At 34.0% G+C, this 17,439-nt stretch overlaps 1 protein-coding gene across 5 annotated transcripts in view; it reads right to left on the reverse strand.

The window, feature by feature from the left end:
- The window catches only part of LOC103006346 (uncharacterized), a 624,869-nt gene that overhangs the window by 385,047 nt on the left and 222,383 nt on the right, over positions 1-17,439 (reverse strand). For all 5 annotated transcript variants that reach the window (XM_007191812.2, XM_057541198.1, XM_007191813.3 and 2 more), the window contains one exon: positions 10,259-10,364. In XM_007191812.2, coding sequence (XP_007191874.1) covers positions 10,259-10,364 — 106 coding nt within the window. The remainder of the gene's footprint in view (positions 1-10,258; positions 10,365-17,439) is intronic.

Below are 17,439 nucleotides of genomic sequence, written 5' to 3' on the forward strand. Positions count from 1 at the left end.
TCAGAATGGGAGAAAATATTTGTAAATGAAGCAACTGACAAAGGATTAATCTCCAAAATATATAAACAACTCATGCAGCTCAATATCAAAAAACCAAACAACCCAATCCACAAATGGGCAGAAGACCTAAATAGATGTTTCTCCAAAGAAGACATACAGATGGCCAACAAACACATGAAAAGATGCTCAACATCACTAGTTATTAGAGAAATGCAAATCAAAACTACAATGAGGTATCACCTCACACCAGTCAGAATGGCCATCATAAAAATCTACAAACAATAAATGCTGGAGAGGGTGTGGAGAAAAGGGAACCCTCTTGCACTGTATGTGGGAATGTAAATTGATACAGCCACTATGGAGAACAGTATGAAGGTTCCTCAAAAAACTAAAAATAGAACTACCATATGACCCAGCAATCCCACCACTGGGCATTTACCCAGAGAAAACCATAATTCAGAAAGACACATGCACCCCAATGTTCAGTCACCCAGCTCCTTGAGTCTTATAAGTGGTTGACTGGAAGCACCCAATGCAGACATTTTGTGTATTTCTATTACTAGTTCATGCTATGGATCATCACTGTCATTAAGATCTTTACATCTAATCAGATTGAAGAACCAGTTCCAGAAACCTTAAAACCAATTCATAAAACTCATCCTTAAAATTCTCTTCCTCTAGAACCACTCCCATTACCATAATCTCTAGAGAAACAGAACCAATAGGATACATTATTGATATAGATATAGATATGTACATATCTATACTTACATCTGTCTACCTATCAACTATGCCTTTCTTAAAGTTAAAGCCAACATATAATTTTATTCATGGAAATTAAGGTTATATTTATAGCATTTTCCTATTCTGACACCAATTACTATTTGTTAGTGGGGGTGATGGTGGTAATGGTGGTGGTGTTGATGGTGGTAATGTGTGTGTATATGGTACAGATATGAGATTTTTTTAATATTAAAATAGACAATAGAGAAGTGTATAGTATATATTCAGGAAATCTAATTATCTTAAACCTTATGCTGGGCAAAAGTAATCCACATACATTAAGACCAATACCCCAGTGGAGAAAAATCCATAGTGTTTTACATATTTATATGAACATACTGTTCCATACTGTTTTACACATTTATAGGAACAGGGTCCATACTGTTTTACATTTTATAGGAACAAGATGGAGGAGGGAGATCTATGTGAATTGTGATAATGCAAGTTTGCTTGTTAAGAAATGGGTCAGTCTCTAGACCACAGCTACTAGTATCAGCCTATTCTTTTCTGGAGCTAACTCAGATCTATTGAGCATGTTCTCCTCCACTAAACTCTCAAAGTGAGAAAGGAAATGAGCCCCTAGGGCCATTCAAATCTTTCCTCCACCCACCTCCCAGGACTTGGGGATTGGTAAATATTATTCCCATCAGTTCTATTGACCCTGGGTTACAGGATTTCCATAATCAATAAGAAGCAATCAATAGATTTTGAGTCAAAAAATTAGAATTTGTGATTACTAATTATTATATTATTATTATTCAAACAAAGGTATAGTTAGTTTTTTTGTTTCCTCTTAAATGCCTTCTGATTCTAACCAATACATAAGAATGTGGCTTAAGAAACCCAAATTTAGTCCAATATAACAAATGTCAGAATAATTCTCCATACAACATCCAGGTTCCTTTGTCAGGGTTCTGCTGTTGAGATTTATATTGCTTTAAAGGGAAGGTCAATTTAATTATTGGTGATGAAATGTTACCACTTTTTAAGAAAAAAAAATCTTAAAGTTAACATTTGCCAGACAAAGATCAAGTATCTCTGGCTCTGCCACTAAGAAGTCATCACTGCTGTGGTGTAAGTTACATTAACATAAGTCATGGATTAAATTTCAAAATGTAAAGTCAATTTAAAATACGTATAACTTGAAAATATACTCATTCATTTTTACATAAATTAAGACTCATTTACTTTATTCTGCCATCTCATAATTATAATAACGATAAAAGGTAAGAAGAGCACAACAGAGATACATGAGAAGAGGTCTGAAGATAAATAGCTTGTATCACAAGAATGAGCATAGCATAACTAACACTATACATGATAAACAACAATTTAAATAAATAAGCCAAAGAAGAAAATGTACCGATTTTACTAGAAGGTGGGGTTATATCCAAAATGATCACTGTTAACTTGAAATATTTTGAATGCTCGAGAAGAAGGGAGAATATTATGTGTTTAAGTTATGATCTTGTAAGAAAATGAAGGGATTGTATAACATTTAGCTAAATGTTGATTTTCAAAAATTTGCATTCAAGTGCATTGCAATATAGAATCAATAACAATATGGCAGTGATTTATATTTTACCATATCCTTTTGTCAATGGAACTTCAAACATTTCAATCACAGCTACCAGATCATTTACTAGCTTTGAAACTAAATAACTTAGGTTCTGATTGTTTCACTTCATCAGTGTTTAACTGACAAGAGGGAAATTTTTCTGTTCTTCTTTTGAGAAATAGTAAATAATAAGGAGATAAAAATGACACAATGGAAAGGTCTTGGCTTTAAAGTAATCTATGTTTTTTCTATGGCTTAGAGCAGTTTCTGAAATGTAAGTTGATATACCTGTACAGATTTCTTTAGAAAACTTAATTATGTATTTTCCCTGTTAATTTAGATTATTAGAATATAATATTACTTATAATATTTCTTATATTTATATTACATAAAAATATAACTATAGCTATATCATGTTCATAGTTCATACAAGTTTAAAAAACAAAATTACCAATTGAATATGATCATAATTTTAACATCAATAAAATTTAAATCAATAGCATTGATTTAATGTGTTGGATAATATAGATTTGCCAAAATGTGTTTGATTATCTTACCATGGACCATTTGAAAAATTAATTCTTTCACTTTTTTCCTAACTACACTACTAAAAAATTGGACTCATCAAGAATTCATTATGTATATATTGTCTTCCTTTTTCATTTCTCATTACTGCCAATCTGCTTGTAAATGCAAATAACAAACATCAGCACTACATCACACGGCAAAATGTTTTTACAGTTATATTCTACATGATCATAAAATTCCTTAGATATTCTAAATAAAACAAAATTATAAAGTTTATAATTACCCATGGACTAAGTGTTCACAAAAATATGTTTTAATCATCACCTTGGAGAATAAGTCATTTAACTTATTTGAACCTCAGATTCCTCATGTGTTAAGTGGGTGAAGAGGGATGTAGACTAGATGACTGAGTTTTATTTTTATTCCTTTTGTCATCCATAATTCAGTGAAAAACATTTAACATACATCCATTGAGTACCTAATGTCCATAAATGTGCAGGGTCTGAGATTCTACTCTTCTTGAATGCTAAGAAGTTAGCCTGACATAGTTTCATGGATGTTGTCAGAAGTGACAAAAGAGTCTCAGGACAGAGCCAAGAGACGTTATTACTCCTGGGTACAAAGAACTGTATGAACCTCACATTTGTATCATTATTTTCCTTTAACCACCAAATCCCGTGGGGAGGACATTAAGTGGTCCAAATAGGTACTGTGCATGCAGTGGGTCTGAATCATAGCTGAGGAACTATAAAGGACTGCAAGCAAATCTGTCCTTTGCCTGGGAGGGAGACACTATCTTTATTATCTTGAACAGTAAGAAAAGAAAAAAAAAATACATGTCCTTGCTCTGGAAGTAGATACTACCTCTATTTTCCAAGGCTGTTTGCTATAAAAGTATCTTTGAGAAGGCAGTCTAGAACAAAAGGGTGTCAGATGCACCAGGAATTGCACTAAGCAGGTGGGAAAATGAACACGAATAATTCAGTCTTTATTCTCAGGCAGCTAACTGACTAGTGATGGAGAATCAATACTTAAGTAGTTTTACTACAGTAAAGTAAGTGTTAAACAGAACACTATGAACCCCCTGTTAGTTTACTGTATTAACAATGTAATTGACAAAGGAAAAGTGCGTACAAAAGCTTAGGCACTGCAAGATCTCATTCTTGATTAACTCATCACCAACTGCGTTCAGCATCACACTGAGTGGTCAATGTTATAAACTAAATGTTTGTGTTCCCTGAAAATCTATATGTTGAGGCTCTAACCCCCAGTGTGATAGTATTTGGAGATGGAATTAGGCTTAGATTAGGTTTCAGGAGTGGGAATTCGTGATGGGATTAGCACCCTTATAAAAAAAGGAAGGCAGAGATCTCTCTCTCTCCCCAAATGCAAGCATCGAGGAAAGCCACATGAGCACACAGCAAGAAGGTAGCCCTCTATAAACCAGGAAAAGGGCCCTCACCAAGAACTGAATCTATTGGCACCTTGTTCTTGGACTTTCCAGCCTCTAGAACTAGGAGAAACAAATGTCTGTTGTTTAAACTACAGACCAGTCTATGGTATTTTGTTACAGCAGCCTGAGCTGACCAAGACAGTCAATAAGGTTGCATAGTAAGGGTACTGAAACAATATGTGAATCCTGAATAACCTCCTGAAAACGTCAAGTGGTTTATTTAATGCAATGGTTTTCATACTTGGTTCCATATTTATTCATAAAATACATTTAACACTTTTCCTTATTTAATTATTTTATCTTGGCCATTTTCACTTGATTCAATTTTGAAAAATAAATTATATACTTCACCTCACATGAGACCAGTTTGCAGTACACTGTAACTGCTTTTAAATTTCTAGTGAATTCTACCACAAAGGTGAAGCACTTAATCTGTAAAATATCCTTTGATGTTCTAACACTGAAGGTACTAGATAAGTGTAGGGTACTCTTCTTGTTATTAATATTTATACTATTATATTAACTAGGAAAAAGTATCATTTAAAAAATTCTTTGTAAGCCTGCTATCATTGAGATTAAGAATGATAGTTCAAAGTAATAATTCATGGCTCATTTCTATCTGCAAATAGAAAATTTGAAAGTCAAGTCTAATTAGAAAATAGCATCATCATTCTTACAAACGATCCATAAACTGAGTTGTGATTCTTTTTTCCTTTCTTTGCAATTCTGTTCTGTTACATCTTTATTTCCCTTATGACATTTTGATTTCACTTATGGAAGTTTTCTCTGCAAAGTATCAATCCTAATCAGGTCTAAATTCTCCTTGGTAACATATTTTGTGTTAAATTTGAGGTGGACAGAGGAGGAGCAATCTCATTTTTAACTGAACAGACACCTGCCAGTCAGTTACCTAAATATAACTTTCACATGGTTTTAAGCCCTAGAGAAATTCTTCTGTATATTTTAGAAATTCAAAAAATTTTTGTAAGAAAAATGATTTTCAAATAAGTTTTTAGTAATAACATTGAAATCACTTTAAATGACACATTTACCACTGAAGGTTTTCTTTTCTTTTCTTTCTTTTTTTTTTTAAATAAATTTCCAGTGCTAATGATTTTCCCTGAACATTATTCCATTTCATCTATTTTGTAAAAGGCTTATGTAAATACAGAGATTGCTTAGGTTCCCTTTTTACCTTTAGGGAAAAGCTTCTGTGCTTTTAAAAATCTTTAATCATCCTATCATCTTCTTTTCAACAAAACCCATTAAATATACATAAATCAGTTTGAGGGTAGAAAGGAATTTTGAATACATAAGATGCAATATGACATTTTACAGTTAATTCGGGTTTTAATTTACCTTCATTATGTAGAAAATGACACTCTTAAAAAAGAGAGAGAGAGAAAAGAAAATGACACTCTAGGCTTGATATTCAATTCAGAAGCAACCAGTAAGACAATTATTGGATCTCATTCTTACAGCATTCTGAGCAGATATATAAACTCTGTGACACCATAAGCAATCTATTATAATATTAAACACATGACTCATGATACACTTTAGCAATTATATATTTTTTCCCTTTTTTGAAGAAGCAGAAAAAATCTTTCTTATATTAAACACAAAGGAAAGCAAGGAATATTTACACATAATGAGAGGAAAAGTTGTCATCTATAAGAAAAGTACTAGATCCTCTTTTTTTGAAATAAGAATAGATTCATAAGAAGTTACAAAACAGTACAAATAGGTCCTATGTACCCTTTAAACCCTTTTCCCCCAATGGTTACATCTTCCATAGTTATAACAGATTATCAAAACCAGAAAATTGATATTGGTAGAATCAATGCTTAAAGTTTATGCCATTTATCAAATGTAGACTCATGGAACCTAAATATAATCAAGATACAGCTCTATTCCACCTCCATTAAGATCTTCCTAGTTCTACCCCCCTCTAGTCACATTCACCCCCTTCCCCCTCACCATCTGTGATGAGTTGAATAGCACTCCTCAAAAATTTGTTTCCTCCCAGAACCTGAGAATGGGACCTTATCTGGATATAGGATCTTTGCAGAAAGAATTAGTTAAGGATCATGAGATGAATTCATCCTATATTTAGGGTGAAATCTAAATCCAATGACTTGTATCCTTAGGAGAAGAGGAGAGGACACACGAAAACACAGAGAAGTCACATGAGGACAGAGGCAGAGACTGGAGTTATACAACAAGCCAAGGAATGCCAAGAGTGGTCAGCAGCCACCAGAAGCTAGGAGGGGCATGGAACACTGTTTCTCAGGGGCTCCAGAGGAAACCCTGCTGACACTTTGATTTCAGACCTCTAGCCTCCAGAACTGTGAGGATAAATTTGTTTTAAGCACCTGGTTTGTGGGACTTTGTTACATCAGCCCTTGGAAACTAAACTATTCTTAAATCCTGACTACTACTAATATGTTCTCTATCTCTTACAATTTTGTCATTTAGAGAATGCTATATAAATGAAGTCAAACAGTATGTGACCTTTTGAAATGAGCTACCTCACTCAGAATAATACTCTTGAGATCCATCCAAGTTGCTGCATGTATCAATAGTTCATTCCCTTTTATCATGGAATAGTAGTCCCCTGTGTAGCTGTAGCAGAGGTTTAATCATTCATTCACCTACCCAGGGACATTCTGATTACAAACAGAGCTGCTATGAACATTTATGGACAGGCTTTTATGTTCTCAAATTTGTCAGGAATAAACGTCCAGGAGTGTGATTGCTGGGTCATATGATAAGTATATGTTTATTTATTTTTTAAAGAAACTGAAAATTATTTTTCAAAGTGACTATAACATTTTACATTCAAACCAGCCAGTTTCTCTGCATCCTTGCCAGCATTTGGTACTGTCATTCTGTCATTATGTTTTATTTTAGTTGATGCAATAGATGTGTAATGATATCTCTTCATGGTCCTTAATTTGTATTTCCCTAATGGATACTGATGTCGAACATCCTCTCATGTGCTTATTTTCCATCTGTATATCCTCTTCAGTAAAATCTCATGTCCTTTGCCCATTATCTAATTGAACTGACTCTGTTTTTTATGTTTTTTGGTTTTTTCCTATTTTTGTTTGTATGTTTGTTTGTTTGTTCCTTAGGAGTCATAACAAAAGTGGAGAGAAAAGGGTAGACCAGGTCCTCAGGACCTGAGGACAGTGGCAATCTCTCTGGATTTCCTTCTGCCTCATATATATCAGACTGAGTGGTTGGGTTCTGGTCAAGGCGCCAAACGAGAAATGTCAATACGTGCAGACCAAAAAACAAAACAAAAGCAAAACAACAACAACAAAAGAACAAAAGCTTTTCTCTCCAGTACAAGGGCCAGAAAAAGGGAAGGCTAGCAACAAAGAAAAACTTTTAACAATAACCATTCTACTTCAGGGATGCACCAAAGAAAAAACTGTGACCCCACCACCAGCCCTCCAGAAATTCCAAGTGCAGAGCCTAGACGTGAACACTAATCAGACAGTAATGACTCACTCCAAATTTCTGCCAGGGTGGTATCAGAGTATGGAGCTGGGACTTTCATCCCAAATGAGTGACAATGAGCCCCCAGTGTGACGTCAGTGGAGACCACCTAGGGAGCCCATACTTCTATCCCCGTGCATCAGCGAGGAGGTGTCCTTCCTCACTCCAAAGGGGTAGTTTCAGAGGAGGCCTAGGGGAAAAATCAGGATTTCCACCACTGCTCAGCAGTAATGAGGTAACCTCCTCTTCTCACACAGGATAATATTAACAGTGGTCTAGTAGGGAGCCTGAATTAGCAAACCAGCACAGCAGCCTATCCAGCCACCTGCCCAGCCGTGAGGAGGAATCCTTCTCTGCCCAATCCTGGATGTCAAGAAAGGGAAACAGAAAACCTAGATTCTAACCACTTCCAGCCGTGAGGAATTGTCCTCATCTCCCATAACTTGGAATTGTATCACAGGAAGCCTGCTAAAACACAAGATTTAAATAATAGCTACAGTTTCAGGCACAATGCCCCAAATATAGAAGTTTTGACAGAAAATCGCCAAGAATAAGGGAGATCCCAACTTCAGTGAGGAAAGATAATCAACAGCTGGCAACAAGAAGATGACACCAATATGAGGATTGTCTGACAAGGATTTAAAAACAGCCTTCATGAAAATGCTTCAACAGCAATTACAAATATCCTTGAAACAAATAAAAAATAGAAAGTCTCAGCAAAAAATTGTAGAAACAAGATTCAAGTAGAAACTTTATAGTGAAAATTAAAATGACCAAAATTTTAAAACTACTTGAATGGGCTAAGCAGCAGAATGGAGAAGAAAGATGAAAAAAATCAGTGAACTTGAGATGAAACAATAAAAATTTTCCAACCTGAACAACAGAGAAAACAGACTGGAAAAAAAAAAAAAAAAGGTGAACAGAGACTCAGGGACATGTAGGAATATAACAAAAGGTCTATCATTCATGTTACTGTAGTTTCAGAAGAGTAGGAAAAAGATATTGGGCCTGAAAAATATTTGAGGAAATAATGGATAACAGGAAAATCTCCAATTGCTTGGAAACTAAACAGCACACCTACACAATGAAAGGGTCAAAGATAAAGTCTAAAGAAAAAAATGTTTTAAAATACATGGCACTCAATGAAAATGAAAATATAACATAACAATATTTCATGGAGAGAGCTAAAATAATTCTGAGAGAGATATGTATAGCATGAAATGTTTTTTTAGAAAACAAGAAAATCTCAAAAATCTAAGCCACTCAATATACTAGAAAAAGAAGAGCAAATTAAAAATACAAAGCAAGCAGAAAGAAGGTAACAATAACAGTAAGAGCAGAAAGCAATGAAAATGAAAAGGAGAAGGCAATAAAGAAAATCAATGAAACAGAGGATACCACTACAGACCATACACACAACAAAAGTATAAGGTAATTTACAAACAAATACTCACATTTGACAACTTAGATGTAATGGACCAATTTCTGGAAAAGTACAAACTCCCACAATGCACCCAATTTAAAATAGATAATTTGATGAGCACTATAACTATTCAGGAAGTTGAAATTTTTCTTTAAAAACTCTCAAGAAAGAAACCTCCAGGCCCATATGATTTCACTCACAAATTCCACCAAACATTTAAAGAATTAACATCAATTCTACACAATCTTTTCAAAAACAAGAGGAAACACTTTCCTATTTATTTTATGAATCCAATTTTATCAAAACCAGAAAAAGGCAACATAAAAAGAAAAGTACAGACCATATCTCTCATTAATCAAGATGTAAGAACTCTCAAAATATTAGTAAATATAATTCAGAAATACATTTTTAAAGTATACATCATGACCAAGTGGTTTTTATTTAAGATATACAAGCTAGTCCGAAACTGTAAAATTAATTAATGTAATCCATTTTATCAACAAGCAAAAGGAGAAAAATAACATGACAATATCAAGTGATGCAGACAAAACATTTGGAAAAAATCAACACCCATTCATGACAAGACTCAGAGAAATAAGGATATAGAGGGACTTCCGCACATTGATAACAAATATCTACCAAAACAAACAAACTTATAGCACATACCGCACTTATAAAAGACTTAAAATTTTCCACCAATGATTAGGAATAAGGCAAGGGTGCCCACAATCACCACTGGTCTTTGAGTTAGTTGTGGAAGTTCTAACCAGCAAATAAGCCAAGAAAAGGAAATAACATGCAAACATGAGAGAAGATGAAATAAACCCCGTCCTCTATTTGCAGATGATATGATCTATGTAGAAAATTCCGAAGAATCTATAAGCAAACTGCTAGAACTAATAAGTTATTCAGCAAAGCTGTAGTATACGAGATCAACATACAAAATCTGTTGAATTTCTAGATCCTATAAATGAATACTTAATAAATGAAATAAAAAACACAATACCGTCATCGCTGGGCGCAAGGGTACGAGTGAGAAGTGGACGAAAGCAACGTGAACGTAGAAGGCAGTGCCAGCACACCGAAGGTCCCAGGAAGGGGCTCGCCAGAGACTTCATCGTGAGCGCCAGCGTCAGAAACATATAAATAAATTTAGACCCTAGTTTATATCTTTTTACAGTTTACTATTTTCTAAATCTTTGTTGAAATTAATCAGCTAATTAGATCATGCCAGCGTCAGAACTGGAGGGCCCTCCCACAGCTCCCGCACCTGACCCGGAGGTGCTCCAGTGCGCATGTGTAGCAAGGGTCTCCCTGCACCTGCTCTCACTAGCTGGAGGAGACCGCTCGGGGCGGCCAGGTGGAGCCGGTTGTGGTGCTGCTGTGTGAGCTGAGAGGTGTTGGGCACTCCTCGCCGTGTTGGCACTGCTTCTCCCCTCCCAGGCTGAGGCAACTCATGGAAAACATGGCATCCACGATTTAATAAAAATATATATATACCATTTTACAATAATTCAAAAAATATGAAATACTTTTGTGTAAATTTAACGAAACATGTATAGGACTGCATATTGATAATGATGAAACACTAATGAAATAAGATCTACATAAATGGAGAGAAACACCATTTAAATGGATTGAAAGATTCAACATAGTAAAAGTCAGTTCTCAAATTTATAGAGTTTTAATGCAATGTCTATCAAAATTCCATCGAATTTTTTTGTAGATATAGCCAAGATCATTCTAAAATTCATATGGAAATATAAGGGAAGTAGAATAGCAACACAATTTTGAAAAACAAGAATAATTAGCAAGATTATTCTACCTGATCTGATGACTTATAAAGCCACAATAATCAAGACCATGGTAATGACAGAGGGATAGACAGGTAGATTGGGGGAACAGAATAGAGAATCCAGAAATAGTCCCACGTAAGTGTGGTCAGCTGATTTTCGACAAAGATACATGTGCAAATTAATGAAAAAAAGAAAAGCATTTTCCAACAAATGGTGCTGGAGTAATTAAGCAAAAAACAAAAAGTACCTCAAAATGCATTATAGATTCAAATGTGTACCATAAAACTATAAAAATTCTGGAAGATAACACAGGAGAAAATCTCCTGCATCTAGGGCTTGGTGAAGAGTTCCTAGACAGTCATCAAAGGAGTGATCCGTAAAAGAAAAAAAATCAATAAATTGGACTTCATCAAAGCACTTTTTTTCTGCAGAAGACCCAATTAAGAGATGAAAAAACAAGCTACAAACCTGGAGAAAATACTTGCAAACCTTATATGTAACAAAGGACTCATCTCAAACATATAAATAAATTTAGACCCTAGTTTATATCTTTTTACAGTATACTATTTTCTAAATCTTTGTTGAAATTAATCAGCTAATTAGATCATGCCTGATGCAAATGTACTATTTTTATGAGTGCAATGGGAGGTGAACTTCATGAAGAAGCACAATCCAGAAAATGGATATTTTTCATCTTTTAGCAAATAGGCAAAAACAATCATTTATGTAACTAAAATGTTAAAAAATATTTTATGCCCAACAGTTTTGGGCATGTTGTGGCTCGATATGCCTGGCAAGTCACTGCCTATAAAGGCTGCACACACATTTACTGTTCATTCTTTAACAATGCCTAAACTAATAGAATCTTTGTCCTGTACATTTCATTTTCCACCATGCAACTCGCAAGTCTTTGAGACAATGGCTTGCTGCACATTTTATGATTTCTTTTGATTAAGAATCTAGCAGGCTTCTATTATATAAAGTTTTAGAACAGGCAGAAACAATCTGTGTTTACAGAAACCAGATCTTTAGCAGTTTAGGGCCATAGCGTAGGAAGGATTGATTGTAAAGGCCAGTGAAGGAACTTTTGGGGATGACTGAAAGTTTCTGTATCTTAAATAGCGGTGGTTACATGACTGTATGTATTTGTCAACACTTACCAAGTGTTTACAGCTGATGCTCTATCAAGTTTTGGGCTTTCAAGTAATTTTGAAGACCAGTTCACCTACATTCAACACTGGGAAACATTCAACAGCAGTTCTTTTGATCTTGGGTAATTTATCATCAATAGGGAGTCACATATTTCTGATTTCTAGGCCCTGCTGAGCTTCCACTCCCACCACACCTGACCCATATTCTTTGCTGATATCTCTGGTGATATCTCTATGCTCCAAACAGGCCCTTTATCTAATTCTTTTAGGCAATTAGCGAGAATGCCAAAGGCTCTTCCTGAGACTTTCGGACCTTGATTGTTTTCAGCTTGAAATAATCTTCATGTTTGATGAAATAAAATTCATATTTCATGGCAAGAGGAGAAAAATTTTAACGTAAAACTTTTCTTTGCCCTTTTGGGCCTCCTCCCTTCCCTTTAGTGTGTATTGTGCATCTTCATTAACCAGACCTCCTTAGGAGATAACATTCTTTCTTAATCTCATCAAAGATCATAACTCCTTAGGAGATAACCTTCCTTCTTAATCTTGTAAGTGGCCACAATTACTCATGACCCACTACAGCTTTGTAGGTATAGATCTAGATTGTGTAAACTGTCAATAACCTGTGATTTGACATATAATCCTTTGTCTCAAAAATTTATATAACTGTTCTTTGACTTCTAACTAGCAGAATGGTCCTCAAAGCTTTGTGGAAGACTGTCCCTTGGGTTATAATCCTCAAGTTGGCTCAGATAAAATTTTCCATTTCTTTCTTGGATTGACAAATGATTAATTTTTCATTGACATGTCAAAGAGATATATTTTGGGGTGGTAAATTTTGCTTCCCTACAAAAGCAACAAAATTTACCCTCAATAGAGAACTGATGAATAAAATATGTTACTTCTACAATGAAGCACTCTGCAGTTGTAATTTTAAGTTAAAATTGGAATATCAACATCAACTCTTTAAAAAATACATTTATAAGCTTAACCCTATTTACTGTAAAGTGACAGAAGTACTCTTATTCAATCCCCAGCTGTGTTTCCAAAGTTTCCTTTTATTAAAAGGACATCTTTAATAAACTTACTTTTCAAAAATATATCATATATCTATTTTTATTTCTTAGGAAAATTATTAGGGGTATATAATTGGATGAACAGATAAAAACTTTACAGTTTTTGATTCATGTACCTGAATTTTCCTCAATAAAAGTTATGCCTTTTCACACTCTTATCAACAATGTATGGAAATGTCAATTTTATAGCACTTTTATAGATACTGGTTTAATTACTGAGTTTGAATATTTTCAAACATGATGGATAAAAACTGGTATCTTATAGTTCTCATTAAAATTTCTTTGTTGTCTAGTAAAATAAAATAATTTTTCAAAAGTCTCTTTTGCCGTTAATATTGATACTTATTTTTTAAATTCCATCTGTGATCTTGGCCTGTCTCCCAATTCAGGTATTCAAATTGTGCTTATTTCAGATCCTATAAATATTTTTAATAGTGAAGATATTTATCTGTCAAGCATGTTGCAAATTTATCCCAGTATGTCATTTCCATTTTTCAGCTGCTTTTTAAAATTATATTTTGTGAGTAATGCAAATAAATTCTATAATGTAAAACTTTCAAAGAACCATTATATAAGTATACAAACACAATGTGTAATCCAAAACAAAGTGCAAAAAATATGAAGCATAAAATTATGTTCATTATAGATATTAACTTGAAATTCTTATGATTGATTTGTTTCCAGGTTGGATTTATGGATGAAAAATATCTCCTTTCTTTAGAAATTTAAAACTACTCTGGACATATTGACCAAATTTCCTGTACGTAAAAGCATATGTAATGTTTTACTTTCCAGAATCTGTCTATTAGCCTACAATCGCAGTTTTAAACAGCTAAAAATATTGACTAATGGAGTAAGTCCTCCAGTTGCAGACATTCTAATTTGTAAAGTTTTGCCTTATTTTTGACTCTTCCAGATGTTGCCTCCTTTTTAAAATTCAAATATATCTTCAAATTGGACTATTGTTAAATTGCTACAATTATTCTACATATGCTGAAATAAAAAGCAGTATTTGGAGGTAATTTGAGTTAGATTAATTCTTGGAGTTAGAATAAACATGGTAGGTAGCTCAATGATTATTACATGTTTTTGTTAGATGGAAACCCTCTACCTTTTGGCATTATAGTGCTTAGGGCAGATTTATTGATTATATTTGAATTTGTGGGAGATTCTGTCAGGGAGGAAGAAATTTTCCTCTACCCTTCTAGGTTCTTCTGGCTGGTCTAAGAATTAAACTGACATAGATTAACAGGAAAAAAGCAAACAAAAGTTTAATAACATGTATATGTTGGAGAGACACAGGACAACTGAGTAACTAACCAAAATGAAAACCTTCATATTAAATACCACTTTCAGCTAAAGATAATAAGAGGATGTTGCGGGTAGTGGTTTGGAACTTCAGAGGAGAAGAAGGCAATTCACATGTAGTTGATGGAAAAGCAAATGTTTTGTCCCAAGCTGAGACAGTGGGACACAGCATGAACTCTGATCTCTAGGCCACACCACCCTTAATCCATACTCTTTGCAAATATCTCTGGTAATATCTCTATTCTGGAAACTGGCCCTTTATCTAAACTCTTTAGGCACTCAAGGGGGAAGTAAAAACAAAGACTTTCTGACTCTTCTGTTTCTTAAAAATAATCAGCCTAAATTAATCCTTATGGGAAAGAGATACATGTGGGGGGGGCAAATTTTGCTCCCCTACAGTCCTAATCAATCACTGCTCTAGCACACGCTAATTATTATACAAATCAAATGCAAAGTCAAATTCAAAACTGCAGAGAAATTAAATTCCGAGAACAACAGAGAACCCTTGAGATATTAAAACTTGTCTAGCGTATAACAGCATTAAATTAGTAATGCTGAAACAATTCATTAAAATCTGGAGCTTCCTTTTAATAAATATACATAGTAAAGAAATAAAGAAATTTTATATCATCTAATCATTTATGGTCATTTAGATTGAATGACTAAAAGTGGAATCTTAGTCCTCATTCCATATCCCCTTCCTTCCCCACTGCACACCCCCCCCTCAAAAAAGGCAAGTTTTATAATTTTTACTTCCAAGATAACATTTTAGGTCTTCATCTATCCTAAACCACATTTAACGTATTTAAATTTTGACTAAGTAAGTTTGGATGTCTATCTCATTTTGTTTTTGCACTTGACTTTCAGCAGATTTGACATTTGTTCCCACCTTCTAGTCAACAACTTCCAATGCTTTTCAAACTTGCCATTTTGGGAATTCTTAACATATTTTGGACCCAAGTTTTACTATTGAAATTAGAGAGTAGAATTCGGCATATTTAGTAAAGAAATAAATTTTGTTTTCTACATTGCAATTCCAGGCACAGCCATTTCAATGGGGATTTGAAAGATGGATTAGGGAATTGTAGCTGTTAATTGATCTGATTCTCTAATTAGCAGGATAGACATCTGGCCAATGACTTTTTTTCTTCCAAGAATTTTGGCTGTTGGGTAACAGAAGGTATTCACTTGCTATGGGTATGATGACTCTTATATTTTGAGAGCAACTGTGTTATTAAGCAACTGTCTCAGAAATAGTTTGGCCCCTTCACCCTGCCTTTGTTGCTTTGTGGATGCCTCTCAGGCCTGGCTTATTAGCCAGAATACCCAAATCAATGGGAGCTCTTGGGCAGCTGGAGGCAAGGCTGCCACTTGCATTGTAATTTTGCTTATGATATCTTTTGATGTACAGAAAACTTGAATTTTTTTATTCAGTCTCTACTGCTTGCTTCCTTACTTTTACGCTTAGAGATCATTTCCCCAGTCAGATATAAGAATCATTCAGGGGTATTCTAATTATTTTATGATTCTTTCTGTTTTAATATTAAATCCATTTCAAATATATTTTGCATAAATTGAGGAAAATCTTATCATTTTAGAAAATCACTGCTGCTCCATTTATAGAATAATTGACCCTTTTTAAAAATGTTATTAATATGAATCTGACTGAAATTTCTCTTGTGTACTACTAACATTTTGGCTAAACTTCTGTCAGTATTTCTGGATCATTTATTATTTTATTGTTTATATAAGGGACTCCTTTTGTATTGTGGAGTTTAATGGGGATGCCTTTTAATTTTCAAAATAAGTAATATCTTTATTGTTATTTTATATAATATTAATTTTCATATAATAGTTATTTTTTAATTTTTAGTTTACTCTAAGTTTTTATTCCATTTTGATTCTTTTAAATTTTGGAAATAGTTTTTGAAACATCTATACAGATGAGATGAAATTTATAAGAGGTTTCTTTATATTGGCCCATTCTTAGTCTTAGAAAGACTAAGCTACTTTCTATTCCACTAAAGTAGTTTAGTCTTTCAAAATTTCTGCTGAATTGGATGTGATTATTTTTGAAGAATATGAAGTAATAAATAAGATAGATCAATATTTTTCTTTTGCATGCTTTCTTTATCAGATTTTGGTTCAGAGTTCTGTAAGTGTCATGGAAAGAACCGACAGTGTTCATACTTTTTCTGTGTTCTAGCAGAGAATTTATGACAGGGAAATGTGGTGCCTTAAAAGTTAAAAAATAAAAAGTCACCTCTTAGACTGAGCAAAGAAGCTTTGCTGGAGCTATAAAAAGTCAGTAATCTGAATCTGGAAGGGGATACAGTGATGAAATGGATATCTTTTCCTCAAATCACTCTCTTGAACCATGCTTACACCCAGCCCAGATTCACACATCTCAGTCCTCTGAAAGAAGAAGAACTGCAGGGCAGGGTAATGGTTAAGGACAGTATTTGGAACCAGACACATTTAGGTTTGAATGCCAACTTTGATCTTACAAATCTGATTTTACCTTTCTAAGTCCCAGTACATACTAATGTAAAATAGAATAAAAATACCCTGCTATAAAAATTTATACTCAATTTATATTCAAACAAGACCTTACAAGTCAAGGATTAGTGAAAGATTTGGAAAGAAGGCATTTTGCTCTTTCACTATTTTTAAAGAAATCCAAGAATACCATGTCTCCACCTAATACTTGATGTAAAAATGAGTTATCCATCAGGTAATTCTTAAAAGAATTGAATTTTGCTACATTGTCAACAAATATATTTTAAGTGCTTGATCCATACTCTTATAAAGGTCTCATATTTTTTTGACCAAAGACTGTCAATTCTAGACTGATTG

The sequence above is a fragment of the Balaenoptera acutorostrata genome, chromosome 2 (genome assembly GCF_949987535.1).
Source record: "Balaenoptera acutorostrata chromosome 2, mBalAcu1.1, whole genome shotgun sequence".
Classification (NCBI taxonomy): Eukaryota; Metazoa; Chordata; class Mammalia; order Artiodactyla; family Balaenopteridae; genus Balaenoptera; species Balaenoptera acutorostrata.